We start from the raw sequence: 16,986 nt of genomic DNA, 5'->3' as shown, positions 1-16,986 counted from the left end.
ACAATGCAGGTCCTGAAATGGGAGAGAGACTGGGCAAGGAAAGAGGGAAAATGCAGGAAGACAGAGCAAACCAGAGCGTACAGAAATATATGTGAAAAGGCAGGCCTGCCTTTTAAAAGGAATTTAAAAGCTCTTTCAAAATAGAGTTAGCCACCAAAATTCAAAACAAAACCAAAAAGCCTTAAGATTGGTTCAAGGCGGGACTTCCCTGGCGGTCCAGCGATTAAGACTCTGCGCTCCCAAAGCAGGGGACCCGGGATCTGATCCCTGGTCGGGGAACTAGACCCCGCATGCTGCAACTAAAGATCCTGCACGTGGCAATGAAGATCCCGCGTGCCGCATCTAAGACCCGGCGCAACCGAATAAATAAATATTTAAAAAAAAAAAAAAAGATTGGTCCAAGGCAAGATGGAAGAACCATCGCAAATCTACAGAAGGTTCCGGATGCTGCCTCAAGCTGACTCACCACAGCCAAACTGTCCAGCTACTCCCCGACTCCCCATCATGTAACGCAAACTCTTTTCTCAAGTCCAAGGTGCAGCCTAGCACATCGCGTGTCAAGAAACATTCCACAATTTGAACCAAATAATGGGCTGTTTTCTGGAAAATCAGGATGAATATTTTCGTTCAGTGTGCCAGAAGGAAAAACAGGACACATTTTATAAAGCTGAAGAAGGAGAAATGACAGTTGAGTATCGTGGTCTCATCAGAGGTAAGCAACTCATAGTATGCTTTTCCTTCTTGGGAGAAGCCTCTGAATTTCCTTGACTCAACAAGAAATATTTCAGGTTGGGAGTATAATAGGAAGTAAAACATGGGCCCTGTGATCAGAGGGAACATGTCCAAAGAAACGTGCCCAATTCTTGTTTTTGAGGAGAGGGATAAGTATAGTGTAGACATTAACTGTATATTATAAATTGGGCATATACTTTGGGCAAACACTGCAGGTGACAAGCAATATACCCTGCTCCTACCTGGCTGGCAAGCTCCTTGGAAAGGAAATGACTTTTACTCTTTCCATATGGTGGAGCTAGAAGCAGTGTCATTTGCTGTATCCTTGTTAAAATGTAAAAAGCACTAATTTTACAGTGCCAGGAAAAACCAAAAACAAAACCTGTTGGAGGGAATAGATAATTTGCTTCATGGTGACTGGGAACTTCTACTTGGAATGTATTGGAAAAGATCCAGAAAGCAGATGAGGAGGCAGAGACACGCTCTCTGAAATGGTAGAAAGATACTTCTGCCAGCATCTCACTTGGCAAGTATCTCGATCTCAACCAAAAATTTTTTTCATGACATTAATTTAACAGTTGAATTAAAATAGGCTGAGACTGATTTCTAATCAAATCACTGTTCTCAACCCCTGTACACTGAAAAGTGATCTGATGTAACCAACACCACGTTCTATTTACCTAAAACTAACTTGACGATCTTGCAAAATTGAAGAAATTTGGCAAGGTACTATATTGTGCCACAACTGGGCTATGTTACGAGAGCAAATCGTAGAACTAATATTTTCTTCCAGTTCATTTATTAGATTAAGAAAACATCTTTCCTGGGCATTATAATTTCATTTCCAAGGATTCTGATCCTGCTATTTAAAGAACACAGTTTTACCAGATAAAATGGAAGCAGTGGTAAATCAAGGCATTTAAGAAATTAGAGTTATTTAATGTTCACTAACAGTTGTCAAACTTAGTGAAGAGAAGAAAAAAAAAAAACACCTAAAATATGTGCTATAAAATTCTCTCTCTCCCCTTCCCTCTCCGCAATAGGTATCATCGGTTGTCAAGATAATGCCAAGGTGGAGATTTTTTTCAAAAACATCCTTAACTGTCAGGCAAGAACAATTCTCACTGAGTATGGGAGGAAGGGAGGGAGAGAAATGAAATCTGATGTCTTTTCCTGGAAGGTTTGGAATAAAGTCTCAATTCTCTACCTCAGGGGCCCCAAATAATTATGCTTTGCCCAAAGTAAAGCCAATCCAGGAGTTGCAATTTTTCAGGGAAGTTGGCAACTGTAGGAGGTATCATCAGGCCTACCCCAAATAAAAATCAGTATGACCTCATTTGGAGTATTCCATCTTTTCCTCGCAGATGAAATAAAATTTCTATTGTCTTGGAACTCAGTAGCTTTTTTTTTTTTTTACATTGTACATAAGATACTTAGGAAATAATATATTTTAAAACATATAAACAAAAATCGAGCATGAATTATTTTCTATCGAACCTATGTTATAATCTCATCCTTGTGATTAATCTTCTCATAGACTTGTAAATTGACACTTAAGAAGAATTATATTTGAAGGATTCCTACTGGGAATTATTTGGAGAAATGAAGAATACTTGATTCCAAGTATTTGGTGATTTGAAATGACTTACATAAACATACAGTTTCCCTTTAAGCATGGGGTTTAAAGCCAGGTTATATCTGTGATCACGTAGCATTGATTTTTTAGATAGAAGGAGAAATGAATTTTGAGTTATGTTCCTTAAACCTGATGGAATGGATCTGTACTTAGAAATTCTCCCCTATAATCGTGTACAAGCAACATCTCTCTTGACCTTCACACAGCCTGACTCCTTTTTGACTATATTCTCATATTAAGGTGAAGCACAGGTTAAAAGAAAAAAGAAAAAAAAAAAAAGAAGACACAACCGCAAATCCTTTATATCCGTTTCTGGCAGGTGGCAGGAGACCTGTTTCTTCAGAAGTCCCACAGCATCTAATACCCTACGGTGGGGCTCACTGAAGACTAACTGGAGGGCATCGGACAAGCCCTGGGGTACCACGTCATCTTTCACTTACGCTCTCCACACCACATCTTCCATCAGACACGCGGTAGGAACCAGAAATAATCCCAGCCAGAAGTGTGCAGAGCTCAGGACCATGGTTGCCTGCAAGAAACAGAAGTGACATGTGCATTAATGCTCTTTCAAAAAAAAAAAAAAGAGAGAGAGACATAATTTAATCAGTGTAACACGCCCCATCACACAAAAGCAATAGAACGTATTAAACTAGTGAAAGTTGAAATATACACCCAGGAAGAACGTGAAGGGGACCGGCGGGGTGAGCTCCTTGCCGTGATCTTCTCAGCTCTTGTCTCCATCCTGATATTTTGACGAGTGTTGTCCCCTTTTCTAAAGCGCTCCAAACCCCCACTCTGGTCAGAATGCTGTCCTAAATCCCTCTTCTGGAGAAATGTTGGAGCCACCAGACTCCACAGAAATAAACTTCACTCCATAGGCGCCTTGCATCCACCCACGTATCCATCAGTTCCTGGTCCTTCACTGCTCCTTCACTGATGTAACCAGCACCTGGGTGCAGGGCAGAGCTGTTCTCAGCACCCAGAGGAGGAAGGTGAACGGGTTACGGTCCTTGTCTTCAAGGAACTTAAAATGGGGTGGTGTCTCCTACATCACACGTGGAATGGATGTGTCACGATCATATGCTCTGGGGGTGACAGGAAGGCTAGGAGGCTGGGAAGACTTCTTAGCGACAGAGTGTGGGATGTGATGGGAAGAGAAGCAGGATTTCAACAGCTACAGGGACAGAGGGAAGGCGACGACAGGGAGACACAGGCTCTGACGATGAGACTCCCAGTTCCCGGGATGCAGGGTCACAGAGCATTTGGGAGGAAGCGGGAGAGGGTCTTAAGGAAGAGTTACAGGGGCAGATGTCAGTTAGGTGAGGAGCTGAAAAGAGGGCTCAGGGCCAAGGCAGAGGGAGGGGAGGAGGCAAGGGGGGAGGGGAGGGGAGGGGGAGGGGGAGAGTTAGTTTGCTCTGAACAGAATCGGGGCTGGGAAGGCAGAGTCCTTAAACTTTGTTTTGAGTGAGCGAGGCCAGAGCTGGAGCTGGTAGCAATGGCCAACTACTCGGACAGACACCGAAGTTAAGTGTGACAGAAGCCTTCACATTCACTGGTTTCTCTTTTCTAAGTTCTCACCACTGGATTCTACTGCAATCGATGTGTTCTGCTCCGGCCCACACCTAACCACGTCAGTCTTGCCACTGAACCCCAGCGTGTAGCCCTGTGTGTGGTGTCGGAACTTTATGACAACAAAACTGAGAAGCAATGAGATCTGGGGTAAAGTTGAACACCAACCCTGGCACTAGAGCACTTGCTTTCTCCTTTTCTAAAAACAAGAGTGCCAGCTTTCTGGAAGAGCAATTTAAAACCTTAAAAATATATGAGTACATTTTGCCCCATCAATTACCCATCTCAGAATGCATCCTAGGGACACAAGTAAGAACTTGGGTCAAGAAGCAAGTACAAGAGTGTTCACATAGTGCTGTACCGTCAAAGGAAGTAAGAAATAAGTGTCCCAGAAGAGGGCTTAGTAACTATACTGTGGTTCCTACACCCAATGGACTTCTGTGTAGCAATTAAAGGGATGCAGAATTACAATGTTGACATAGAGAGGTGTGATGTGATATTGCTAATAAAACGGATGGGTTCTGAGCATCTGAAGGGGACCTCCCCCGGCAACAAGGGTAGGGGTGGGAAAGGAAGCAGGATTGGCCCAAGTCTCAGAATTAAACCTGAAATGTGATCTCCCGATGCCGCCCACCCAAAAGTTACACTGCATCTTTAAGTGTTAAGCACTGTATATATGTCAGTATACATCAATACATACGACAGTTTTTGTAAGTTCTGTTTGGGAATTTCCTCACCTTAAACAAACAAACAAACACACATTCCACGGCCTCAAATGCAGTTCAGTGGTCCAGGCCTTGATCCACTGAGACTATGCAGACCACCATCCCCTGTACCCTCTGCGTGCTTGCATGTCAGGAAAAAGGCACGAAATGGTCTATCAGAGGGAGTGCATTGCAGTTTTCTTTTCATCTCTCTTCGGCTAGCTCTAGTTCCCATTTCTCATACAGAAAACGTATTACTTACACATACAAAAAATTTAACTCGTCCCCCTCCCCGCCCCACGCCAGTGGCCCAAGCGAACCACAGGAAGGAGTTGGATTATCCAGGTCCTTTCTTTCTGCAAGTCCCACCTTCCCCCTCTAATCCATCCTTGGCTGACCCAGCGACAGAAGGCGGCCTTGTTTAAGCTACACTTGTGGGACTACACCCTAGATCATCGGCTGGTGTATTTAGCAAAGAATACAGTCATTTAAGTGTAAGATTTTATAAAAATGATAGTTAATGTGATGGGATGGAGGTGTTAGCTAATGCTATGATGGTAATCATTTTCTAAGATATAAGTGGATCAAATCAACATGTTGTACACCTTAAACGTACAATATTATATGTCAATTCTATCTCAATAAAGCTGGAAAAATATTTTTTCGAGAAAAAAATAAAATTTTCCAACAATGTGTACTATTTAAAATAGATTATGAAACTCCATAAGAATTCTCATTGCTGACGGAAATAAGGAAAATGACCTTTGAACTGCCCTGCTCAAAATAGGGAGCCCTCTCCCCAGTTGACAAAGGTTACATGGAGATTTGGAAGTACTGTTGTCTTGTCACTGGTTTTTAAAAACTTGGAGCTGTTTTAAAACACATAATGGACATAACTAATTTTAAAGGTGTGTCTCCAGAAAGGTTTCTACTATCCCGATTTTCACAGATTGACTGAGGTTTGGGGTACTGAAATCTTTGCTAAGGCCACAGCTTCTGGTATTGAAATTTAGTCAGATTGCTCTTGTTCTCAGAATAATTAAAAAAAAATGTTTACCGAGCTGGGCTAGGTGACAAACAGCACTTAATTACTCCCCCCTCCCCTCTCACCTGTACTACTGAGTGAGGTTTTAAAAGTACCCTTCTGATGTGCTAACAGCCCCACTGGGAAGAAGGGCACCCTCAGTTAACACACCTTTAGCTAGCAATGACTGTTAACCCCTTAGGTGCCAAATGCATAGGAACCCCCCCGGCTTGGGGGTAAAGTTACTTGATTCTGAGGCCATAGCTGGGGAGAGCCCAGGGAGGGCAGTGCTGGTCTGGGTGTAACGCTGCACAGCACCATATCCTGTTAGACCAGGAATATTGACCGGGGACACCGTGAAACACGTGACCAGGGATTAGAGCGCTCAGCAGGTTCTGCAGGGTCCACATCACACACGGTCATGGTGACAGATGAGAGAAGGTTCTAGAAAGGCGGCTGGAGGAGCCCGAGCTGGGCAAGGTCAGTTTGTGTTCCCTGGTGCGGGGCAGATTCGAGACACCATGATAGAGATGGAGGAGGACACAGAGATTTCTTGGTGCGTCACCGTGTACCAGGACTTCCCATAAGGCGTTCCATGCAACCCTTCCTGGTCCCCTTTCTACAGAAGGAAATCAAGTCCGCGACTTCCCCCAGGGACCTGGGGCAGGAAAGCAGGGCTATCAACATTCAAACCGAGGCAGGTGGACCCCAAACCCTACTCCCTCCCTGTGTGTGAGGAGTGAGGGGCTTCCTTCTCCCCCCCTCCCCCCCGCCGAGCCCCCAAGCAGAGGAGAACAGCTCTGAGTTTAAAGATAGCACAGAACTCAAGGCACAAGGTACGCTTGGACTGAACACCAGAAACACCAGACCCCAAAGCAAAAGTAAATAAAGGAAAATCTGGAGGACGTGCAGTTACCAAAACAAAGAACACAGGAGCCTGCCCAGCTCCAAGCCCAGCGCTGCCACACGCTCTTACTAACCCTGTGCCTCAGTGCTTCCTCTGTAGAGTGGGGAAAATGTAATGCTTACCTCATAGGGTTACCATGAGGCTTAAATGAATGATTAGTTTAAAGCACTATAAAAAGTGCCTGGCACATGGTAAGTGCCATACACATTACCTATAACTAACTGGATTTTTTTCTTTTTACACTACTGACATAACCACACATCTTACGGAGACATCCTAGAAGTGGCGAATGAACAGTGGTGCAGAGTGACTACTTGAGGGGGAGGTGGGTCCAGAAGATCACGTTCTGCTCCAACTGTCGGGAGGTTTACCCAGCGCTGTTCTCAGACGGATGGGAGGGCTGAGCTGCACGCTGCAGAATTCCCAAACTACAGTGCAAACAAGCTGCTTATTGGTGACAGGCAGCAGGTGTCAACTGTGATGCAGGCAGAAGCTAAACTCTGTTCTTCACGCTCAGGTATGAGTACCGCTCACCTGTGTGGATGCCGCGACACTGATCCAGGTGAACCTCCGACCGCCACGCCAGGCCACGCCAGGCCACCGCTGCTCTGGATCAAGTTTTTATTGCTTCCCACCCACTGGATCTCTTGGGGTGCTTCTCAATCTACTTCCAGAACGGATACAGAACGGACAAGAAGAATTCTCCCTGGGGACGGGGCCGCTGTGCGTCTTCTCCCCCTGAGTCGCAGTGAGCACGTGCCGGGGCAGCAGACGTCTTGCCCCCAGGCAGCGGCCTCGGGCTACTAACTCTTGCCGCTCTGGGGGATTTCTCAGCAGCTGAGCAGGTAGAGAAGAGCAAGGACCTTGGGTTCAGACGGACCTGGGACGGAACTGCGCCTCTCAGCTTTAGACTGTGACACTCGCACGGGTCCACCACCCTCTGCGTTCCTCAGTCCCCCCCACCCCGACGCCGTAAGATCAGGACAGCAGAAGCACCTCTTTCACGGGGCTGTGGTACCCAGCACCCTGTAAGCTGTGCTCACAGACAATCTATCTCCCCAAACCCCCAGGAGCCCTGGACCAAACCTTCAAAAATAAACACACGCTTCTTCCTTCCTTGAAGTCTACCTGGCTCCCCCAGCCCCCAAACATCTGTACAGGGCCTTGTGATGCTCTGCAAACAGCTCTGCCTGTAAAATGACTCAGAAGCCATGAATGAGCTCAGGGGCCGGTGCATGGCACCCGGCATCTGAGCCCCAGCCAAGCTGGCTGCGCTCCATCCCTCAGCTGCCTTTCCGGAGCAGAACAGTCCGGGGACCCCTCGATGAGACATTTTCTCCACAGCCCGCAGCCCCCCGTGGATTCCTTCTGCATTTCTCTCTCTCTCTCTCTCACTCTTGCTGTTACTTTTTAAGGCTCCTCTAACCAAAGTTCAGATTGCATTTTTTTTTTTAAACAGAAAAAAAAAATGTTCTTGGGGAGAAAAGACTTGACTTCATAAAGAGTTTGTGATAACCAAATGAGGATTGCCAACGATACATCCCAAGGACCAAACTGAGCAATTAAAGTGTATGCTCTCTACTTTTAAAATGGATTGACTCCTTCACGAAACTAGAAACTTCACAGCAACAATCCGTCTGCATTCCCCTCCTCCAGTGGTTTGGAGCACTCGTTACGTGCCAGCCTCACGGTCCCTTGGAGAGACATAGAGATGGAGGACACACAGCCTTTCAAGGCTTCATCTCCACCCACTCACAGAACGTAGGGCGTGTTGTTAAGGTACCTTTCTTCGTCTCCGTGGATATGTTGCTGGATGCACAGAAGGACCCACGAGCACACCCTGCAACAGCTCCAAATTCCCCACGAGCGTTTCCCAAGTAAAAGACACGTGTATTAGTAGCCGAAAACCAACCCTCCCCTCTTCCAGCCCCTCCCCTAGCATTTCCTACTTTAACTAAGCGACACCACTGGCCTCAGGCACAAGTAAGAGGTGGGTCTTGGTTTCTAAAAACCCCTGCAAGAGAGACACTAACTGTTCCCATTTTACAGATGAGGCCATTAAGGCTCAGGGGTTAAGTGGCCAATTCAAGGTCACCAGGTAAGGGGCTGAGTCAGGATGTGAACCCAGGTCTCTCTGAGTCTAGAGCCAGGGCCTGTCCTGTGGTCTGAGATCCATGTTCTTAACAGACAGTGGCTTTAATGTCTACTCATAATTCACTAGTATTTTTTTTTTTTTACTATATTTGCCAGTGTTTCAATAACTCTTATTTTAATAAATTGCAAGCCTTTAGATGTATATAATCCAGCTTCCATTTTTAGCCCAGAAGTCCTACTCTGACTTTACCGAACAGAAATTAACTCTGCTGCAACATTTCTGACCCTTGTCTTCTTCTATTCTGCTTAAAATGTAACATTTTTAAATGATGAATTTAAAAACTGGGCTATTTCATGGTAATGTCCTTGTTCCAGAGCACGATGCCATGTGCTGACTCAGTGAGCAGGCGTGCATCTACTCAGTAAAGCACAGGCTGCCACGTCTTAGGGCCCAGTGAACAGACAACACAGCACATGTCCGTCACCCGACGGCTCAGAATCGGGACAGCCTGTGGGTCTGAGTGGGTCTTGAGGTCCTCACTATTCCTCGGTAGGACAAGTCTTATTAAGGTTGGTATCTATGAAGCAAAACCAACATCTTAGTCTCCAAAGCATCCTGGCCGGCATTGACAGGACAGGTGAAAAGCAAAACCTTAACACCTGTAGAAGAAAAGGTGGGAGAGTATCTTTCTGACCCTGATTAGCTTTTAGAAAATTTGATACAAAACAGCAGAAACGTTGCAGGAAAAGAGAGGAGTTCGCATTAAAAGGGAAAACTTTTGCTGTAAAGGACACCGTAAACAATGTTTGAAGAAAAGCCACAGATTGAGAGATTTCCAGTGCACACTGCAATCCCGGTTACACGTGTGCTCTGGGGAAACTCATACATGTCCACAAGCAGATATGTGCAGGAATGTTCGCTGCAGCATTTTTGGTGACTGACCTCCACCAAAAGTCAAAAACTTAAATGTTTATCAATAGGAGAAGAAATACACTTTGGCATATTTATATAACCAAAAACAGCATTAAAATGAGCCAGCTACACTTACATCACTCTAGATAAACTTCAAAAACCAGTTCTGAAAAAAACCAAAGCAATCCAGTGTTGAGGGGAAGGGTGTGTATGATACAACCTATATAAAGTTTCAAAACCCTGCAGAAATCAACATTGCCTATTGTTTATATTTTCTACAGGTTTATACATACATAATACATGCACGAAAATAGTAAACATGAAAGTAATGAGAGTACTTCTAGCTCAAGGGGAATGAGGCTGGGAGGGCTACTAGGAGGACTCAACAGCAGGGCTAACATTTCTCTTTTTTTTCCTTTTCGAAAAGATACGAAGCAAGCAGCATGTCAACATCGGACTAGGCTGGGGATATAATTCCACATCCTTTGTCTCTACGTGTGAAGTCTGCCACCATGTTGAAAAATTCCACAGAAAGGGGGGGGGGGGTCTCTAAAATAGCCAGGGGGACAAAGGTGAGCCTTGATTGGTCAGAGGGCAATGGGCAGGGGGCACGGAGCCTAATGCAGAAGCAGGAGCCAGCAAGGAAGGGGAAGGTGGAAGCACAGGTTCTGAGGCTGAATGAGGCCAACTTTCAGAAAGTTCTGGTTTTGGAGAGAGCTTGCAGCTCACAATAATGACCACCTTGTGGAGACGGATGAGCTCGGCCGTGACAACAAGGAAAGAGCCACAGACACCTGTGCCTGCTGTGTGCTCAGCCCTGTTCCCCAATCAGCTGGCTCCATCCTCCCCGCAGCCCCGTGGGGTGGGTGCTGTATGGTAACTCCCAGCTTGCAGATGAGGTCAGTCAGGCAAGGAAGGCCTAGGGTTTGAACCTGAAATGGGGAAGAACCTTTGTATTCTATTACAAGTTCATCACCAAAGGGATGTCGCCTGTAAGCTTAAATTACACATAACGGCCCACCTCTGGGACCCCTGCCCCACCCCACACCCCAGGGAATGAGTATTAAGCTAAACACCTTTGTTTAGCTCCCAGGAAACATCCTGACCAGGCCCACGTGCCAATGACCTCAGGAAGGAAGAAATTAACACATCCCCTCCGGAGGCCGAACCAGGACTTTACTCCCTCCCCTTTCAGTACAAAAGAAGCCTGAATTCTAACTCAGGGAAGATGGTTCTTTGGGACATGAGTCCAGCATCTTCTTAGCCTGCTGGCTTTCCGGATAAAGTCACTATTCCTTGTCCCAAACACCTTGGCTCTTGATTTACTGGCCTGTGTGCGGCAAGCAGTACGAGCTTGGACTTGGTAACAAACCCAGCCGTCTGGCCCCAGGGCCCACACCTTCTCCCAAGACAGGTGCGCTAGCCCTATTTATTCGGGGCTCATTTGTACACAGTGATGGGTGAACCTGTGGAAATAAATGAGATCACAAAGAAAGGGAATACCGGGTGAGGAAAGGCTTGAGATGAGCGTCCGGGTGATTCCTATACTAGGAGGTGGGGAGAAGGAAAAGGAGCTGGGACTTGGTGAAATCTCAGGGGGAGGGACTCCAGGATGGAGCTGTGTTCTGAAGGTGAGGAGACTTTAGGGATGACAAGGGGGAGGGAGCTGAGGACGGGCGTGCAGCCATATCATGAGGAAATGGGGGAGGGAGGAGGGCCGGATGGGGCTTGTCCAGGACCTGAGACGGCTATGGGGATGGGACAGGAGGAAGAGCCTTGAAAGGTAAGAAGTCAGGAGGGGAGGGTGGAGAGTGGTCCCGGGGAGACGGCAGAGAGGGGATGACATGGAACGTATGGCTTTGGAAATTCAAGGGCCAGTGTTAACTCCGAGGTGCTGTGGACGGCCTTCCACGACCCCGGGACACACAAGGCCGCTTCACAATCGTTAAGGAACCATGATCCCAGCTCCTGTGGTAAACAACTGACTTGGAACAAAAGGCTCTCTCCTCCTCGCTCTTTCCTCGGGCTCCCAGGCTCCTGGGTGACTCGGGAAAGGAGCAGGAGACCCGCTGCGCATTCTGGTTGCACCTTTGTTCCTGTAATTACAACCGTAATTCAGATGAGACACACATGTGCACGCATGTTTAGGCGTGAAAGTTAACATCACAACCCGGAATATAAAATACTACCTATGTGCGACGGGGCTAATTTACATTTACTGCGGGATCCGTAACTGTGTAATTTCCTGGCTTTGGTCTGTATAGTTTTTCAGACTCAACATTTTATTAACTTTTCCTTTAAACCAGCTATCTGCCTTTGGCTAGTATTCCCCATTGTACTCGCATGCATATTTCCAAGCTGAATATCATGTTGTAAAAGTCTGTCCATTTCCTCTCATCTCCCTCAGTCCATCTGTATTTTTTACATCGAACCTCCTGGGTCCTCACCTTTTTTGGCTCTGTAAATTTAATTAATGTACTTTGGACTTTCTTCACCAGGTCGCTGTTGAAAATTTACATAAAACAGATCCAATTTTTTTTCATCACACTCTAATAGAAACACATCGGCTACATTTCCCTTTCCCATATATTTCAATTTCTCCTTTCAATACAGCTTTCCAAGTTTAAAAATTCTTAGATACAATGGCACATGAATGCTTCTGACTGATTCTTCTATAGAGAGCCTACTACATTTCGGCATCGTCCCATGTTAGAACTGGGTTATCATGTAAATAACATACGATACCATTTGCTCTTCATAAAATCATCTAGATCTTCTTTTTTTTTTTTAAGAGGTCAGCACAAAGATTTTACTTTATTTTTCAGTTATACATATATATATATTCTTTTTCATATTCTTTTCCATCATGGTTTATCACAGGATACTGAATACAGTTCCCTGGGCTATACAGTAGGACCTTGTTGTTTATCCATTCTATTATCTCATAGTTTGCATCTGCTAATCCCAAACTCCCACTCCATCCCTCCCCCACCCCCTCAGCAACCATAAGCCTGTTCTCTGTGTCTGTGAGTCTGTTTGTTTCATAGATATGTTCATTTGTGTTGTATTTTAGATTCCACATATAAGGGATATTATATGGCATTTTAGACCTTCTTTTCTTATGTCTTTGTTCCCCTCAATATTGTTGAAGGCTCTGAGGGATTTCTTTTGCTTTTTTAGAACTGTCTTCTTATATTTCTATTAATTTTGGAGGAATGAAGATGTTTTCAGAGGAGAAACAAATACGATAATTAGCCTTCTTTCCCATTATTTCAAAAACAAAACCAATGAGGTTACTTTGAGTCGCTGTTAAAAAAAGAAATTCCTAGCTGACTGCATGAATGAAGTCTACTAATGCCTTTGAGATTTTGAATAATACAATATTTATTTCAAGGATCCACTTTGTTTTTCCTCACAGTTTTACTTGTTTACTCACTATGGCATTTAATGCCAATGATATACAATTTTGTGTTTTCTTTATCTCTTTTTTCTTTAAAAACATTTATTAGTAAGCCATCGTCATTCCTTTGTTCTCCCTATTAACAACCTGCTTTCTCCCTAGCACAAACATTTATGTTTAGCCCCCGAAAAAGCAAAAACAAAAAATTCAAATCAACTCTAAGGCGGGAATAGCTGAATGTACACCTTTGCCTGTAATTCCTTCTGCTGAAATCCTTAACAGGCTATAAATAAGTTGGCAATGAAACCAATGGAAGAGAAAAATCTGAAAAAAACATGTTTCCTGAGTTCTGTTCCTCTTAGAATCCCTATTTAAATACTTTGCCTTATTTCTACATTTTTCTTCGATGACCCTTACTGGTTGAGATGATTCTAATCACAGCATCCCTTTCTTTGTGGCTCTTTAAATAACTTCATTTTTTAAAACCAATAACACTTATTGAAATGTACTGACCAATGCAATTGAATTGTATGAGAAAGGTCAAACTGAAGTTCATTAAACCCACGGCATTACCTGGGAGCACTTAAGGTAACCGTCTTCTGGTTAGCTTTGCACAGAGCAGTGCTAAGGGAGCGCCGAGGTTCACAGGTGGTCTACTGAGCAGACACTAAAACTGTCACCTACAGCGCTGTACGCTTCGGACCTCTAACTCATAGTGTCTTGGGAAGCAGGCTGAGGGTTTAGACAATAATAAAAATACCGCTGGTGGAGCTGCGGGACAAAGGAACTTCAGGATGGCAAGAAACGGGCAGGGAGAAACAGCTCTGTGTTATACTGGGGTAAATCAAGGCCAGCCTTAGAGGAATTTTCCCGGAAGCTGGGCGAGGGATGGACGGCCAACCTTCCAGGGCTCTGCCAACTGTTTCCCGATGACTCACATGGAATCAATCAGAGGATGCTATTCTGACGCTTCCGTGTCACGATCCCACTAATTAATTCCCAGATTAGAGTTTACATGAACATCTGTGGGACTAGGGTTTCTTCCCTCCTCCCTTCAGCTGGACTTGAAGATGATGATTTACGATTTTTCTTTCAATGCCAAGGACACCAGGAGAACATGTGTTTGGAGTCCTGATCTGCGGGCCCACTGAGGCTCATTTCCTAGAACTTCTCACTGCAGGTTCAGCAGGGCCTGTCCACGTCCCCACGATGAATTACTTCCACAGACACCCGGCCCACGGCCTCCCCGAATCCTCCCCTGTAATCCCCAACATCTGTTCTGCGTCCAGTGCTGACCAGCGGGGGAATTGGCAAGTCCTGGCCGTCAGCGTCACACAGTCCTGGCTGTCAGGCTCACACGGCGTCAGCCCCGTGATTCCAGCTGAGCCCACCGGATGCGGCAAGGCTCTCGGTTAAACCATTTGCGGCGCAGAAGAAACACCTGTTTAGAACTTGTCCAAAATAAATGCGTGGTGAGCATTTCGAGGGGTCAGGTGTACAGCAGCAGAGAAGATTACAGAGCTCGGGGTCCTTGGGTGCATTACATACCCCAGTTCCTAGGGGTCGATGCGCACGTGTACTTTTCCGACATTGTAATTCAGGATGCTCCATCTGACGATGGTTTGGGTCTTATTCCTCTCTGGGTGACACGCAAAATTTCATGAAATCCACAGGTTCCATCTCAACCACATGTCCCATATTACCTGATGTTGGGCTCAAGCCTAATACCTATCCTAAAAAAGTAAAATAGAGTGTGCTGTTTTTTAACAGGATGCTTGATTTATTTGGAGACAATATGACCCAAAGTAAACACGAGTCTCTGCATCAGTGCATCACCTCTAACAGGGAAGCACAGCCCGACTTCATCCGGAAGGCGGTCCAGCTGGGGAAGGTGACCCAACACCTCCCAAGCCTCCTCATCAGTGGAGACGGTGTGTTTTATTTATTTATGGTACCGTTTGGTTCCAAATGCATCCGAGGGGGAATGAGTACATATGAAAGAGAAAATAAGGCAACACAATTGAACACGAAATATCAAGAGAGACGACATGCCCTTCAGCTGGGCAGCCTGCCTAATTCCCCAGAGTTAACACGGTGAGCTGAATGCTGAAGTGACAAGCTCCTTGAGGCCACGTGCACGCACCTGTAAACTGGGGCCATCTTATCCTTGCAGGCTGCTTGTTGGGCACTGAGTACCATATATAAATAGCCTAGCACAGTACCCGGCCCTGGACTTTTCAGTGCGTTGCAAAAGTTGGCGAAATCTAACTGTCTACAAGGGTATCTGAGGCCATTTGTGGTTTTTCATTCAAGCCCCTTCTCTTGGCCTTCCACCCCCAGCCCCGTGCGCTCTGGCCACATTCAACTGTCTACATCTCTTCAAATCCTCAAGGTTCTGTTTTGTTTTTCCTTGGCCTTTGCCCATCTTGTTCTTGGCTCAGCTGACAGTGCCCGCCTCTGCCGTTGTTCTGCCTGTGAGAACTCCTCTTCCTCCTTCAAGATTCAGTTCATGGGTTCTCCAGGCAGAATGGCACACTTCCTCCCCTGCGTCCCTCTATAATGGTAACAATGCTACTGCTGCCATTTTTCGCATGACTACTGTCTGCCAGGCGCTGTACTGGCCACTTGCCGATCCGTAAGTTAATACACACGGATGGCCCTACAACAATAGCCGTAGCCTCTATTTCATAGATGTGGAAAGTCTCGTCCAAAGAGGTCACATGATCTTCCTCTGGAGCCAGAGGTAAGAAACACCATCTGATCCGGGTCTGTAGACCCCAGAGTGCACCCCCCTTTCCCCTGTGTCTCGTGATTCTGCTTTATGCTCAAGGATGCTGCTCTGTTTCCTCATCTTCTTCCTTAGACTGAAAGCCTCCTGATGGTAGAGATGTGTTCTCTACACCCCTGTGTCCTCAGCAGCTGATGTCAGAGGCGGCCACTTATTAAGAGGTTCACTGGAGACAGAGAAGGGGAACCCACTTTGACAGAGCCCAGCCATACACACTACATGTTCTACACTGCCGGCTTGGCTGGAGTATAAACATCTGGAAAGGAAGTTAAGGCCCGGCACACGAGTACCAACCACGTGCCACCTGTTCCTAAATCTTTAGCAACTGACACTAAGTATTTTCATCCAGACTCTTAAGGATTCTTCCATTGGCATCAGGCAAACCTCCCCGCTTGGGTGGCTTTCCAGCAGTTAGATCAGGTTAGTCCTTAGCCTGTGGGTCCCTTGTGAGCCAGTGACTGAGGAGTGACCCTCTCTGAGGGGCTGGCAGTGTGCTCACTCTCAGGCCGGACCACCCCAGCCCTGGGAGACACGGCTGCTGGCCTGGAGGTGCCGCCGGGACCGTGATCCTGGCACTAATTCCCCTGGAGACCTGACTCTTTGAGTGCTGTCTTCAGAGCGAGAGCCCCGTCATGTAACAACCAACTGGCCCCAGCAGCTGAACTTCTGCAGCTGCCCTTGTCACTGAGGAGGCCTGCTGGGAAGGCCGGTCACGTGGACACCACTGACCTCAGCCTGCGTGTGCCCGCGCGTGGAGCCCCTCCTGCGACCTTGAGGCCCTCTTAGGTTGGGTGAGCTCAGAGCTCTGAAGCTTTGAGGGGACCCAGGTGCACAGCCCTTCCTGGGTCCACTGGCTGCAGCAATGGGGGTGTGCCTGCCTGTGTCCTGGGATGATCACGAAAACCGCTGCCGCTAACTGAACACACGTCCCGAGCCAGGCATCCTGCTAAGTCCTTGGACACGAATTCCTTATTGAATTAACACAGCGAACCCTATGATGTTGGCACAGTTTCCACTACCCCGACCCCCCTCTGGCAGATGACACAGCAAAGCATAGAGAGATGGTGACTCGTCTAAGGTCACACAGACAAGAAGTGGTCCAGCTGGGAGACCCCGTGCTCTGAACCGTGGTCTACGGTGTCTCTCAGGCAACCCCGTGTCTTATTAAAGCAAAGGCCATCAGGGAAAAGTAGGAAAGCAATCCAATATCATGACTGCC

General features: G+C 46.4%; 1 protein-coding gene across 2 annotated transcripts in view; it reads right to left on the bottom strand.

Annotated features, from left to right (window-relative positions):
- LOC118884388 (phospholipid-transporting ATPase IB) overlaps window positions 1-16,986 on the bottom strand; it is a 545,038-nt gene that overhangs the window by 54,443 nt on the left and 473,609 nt on the right. For both annotated transcript variants that reach the window (XM_036832038.1, XM_036832037.1), the window contains exon 34: window positions 2,809-2,897. In XM_036832038.1, the coding sequence (XP_036687933.1) occupies window positions 2,809-2,897 (89 nt within the window). The remainder of the gene's footprint in view (window positions 1-2,808; window positions 2,898-16,986) is intronic.

This window comes from Balaenoptera musculus, chromosome 18 (genome assembly GCF_009873245.2).
Source record: "Balaenoptera musculus isolate JJ_BM4_2016_0621 chromosome 18, mBalMus1.pri.v3, whole genome shotgun sequence".
NCBI classification, from domain to species: domain Eukaryota; kingdom Metazoa; phylum Chordata; class Mammalia; order Artiodactyla; family Balaenopteridae; genus Balaenoptera; species Balaenoptera musculus.
The sequence above is the reverse complement of the archived record's forward strand: the minus strand, read 5'-3'. Positions and strand labels throughout refer to the sequence as shown.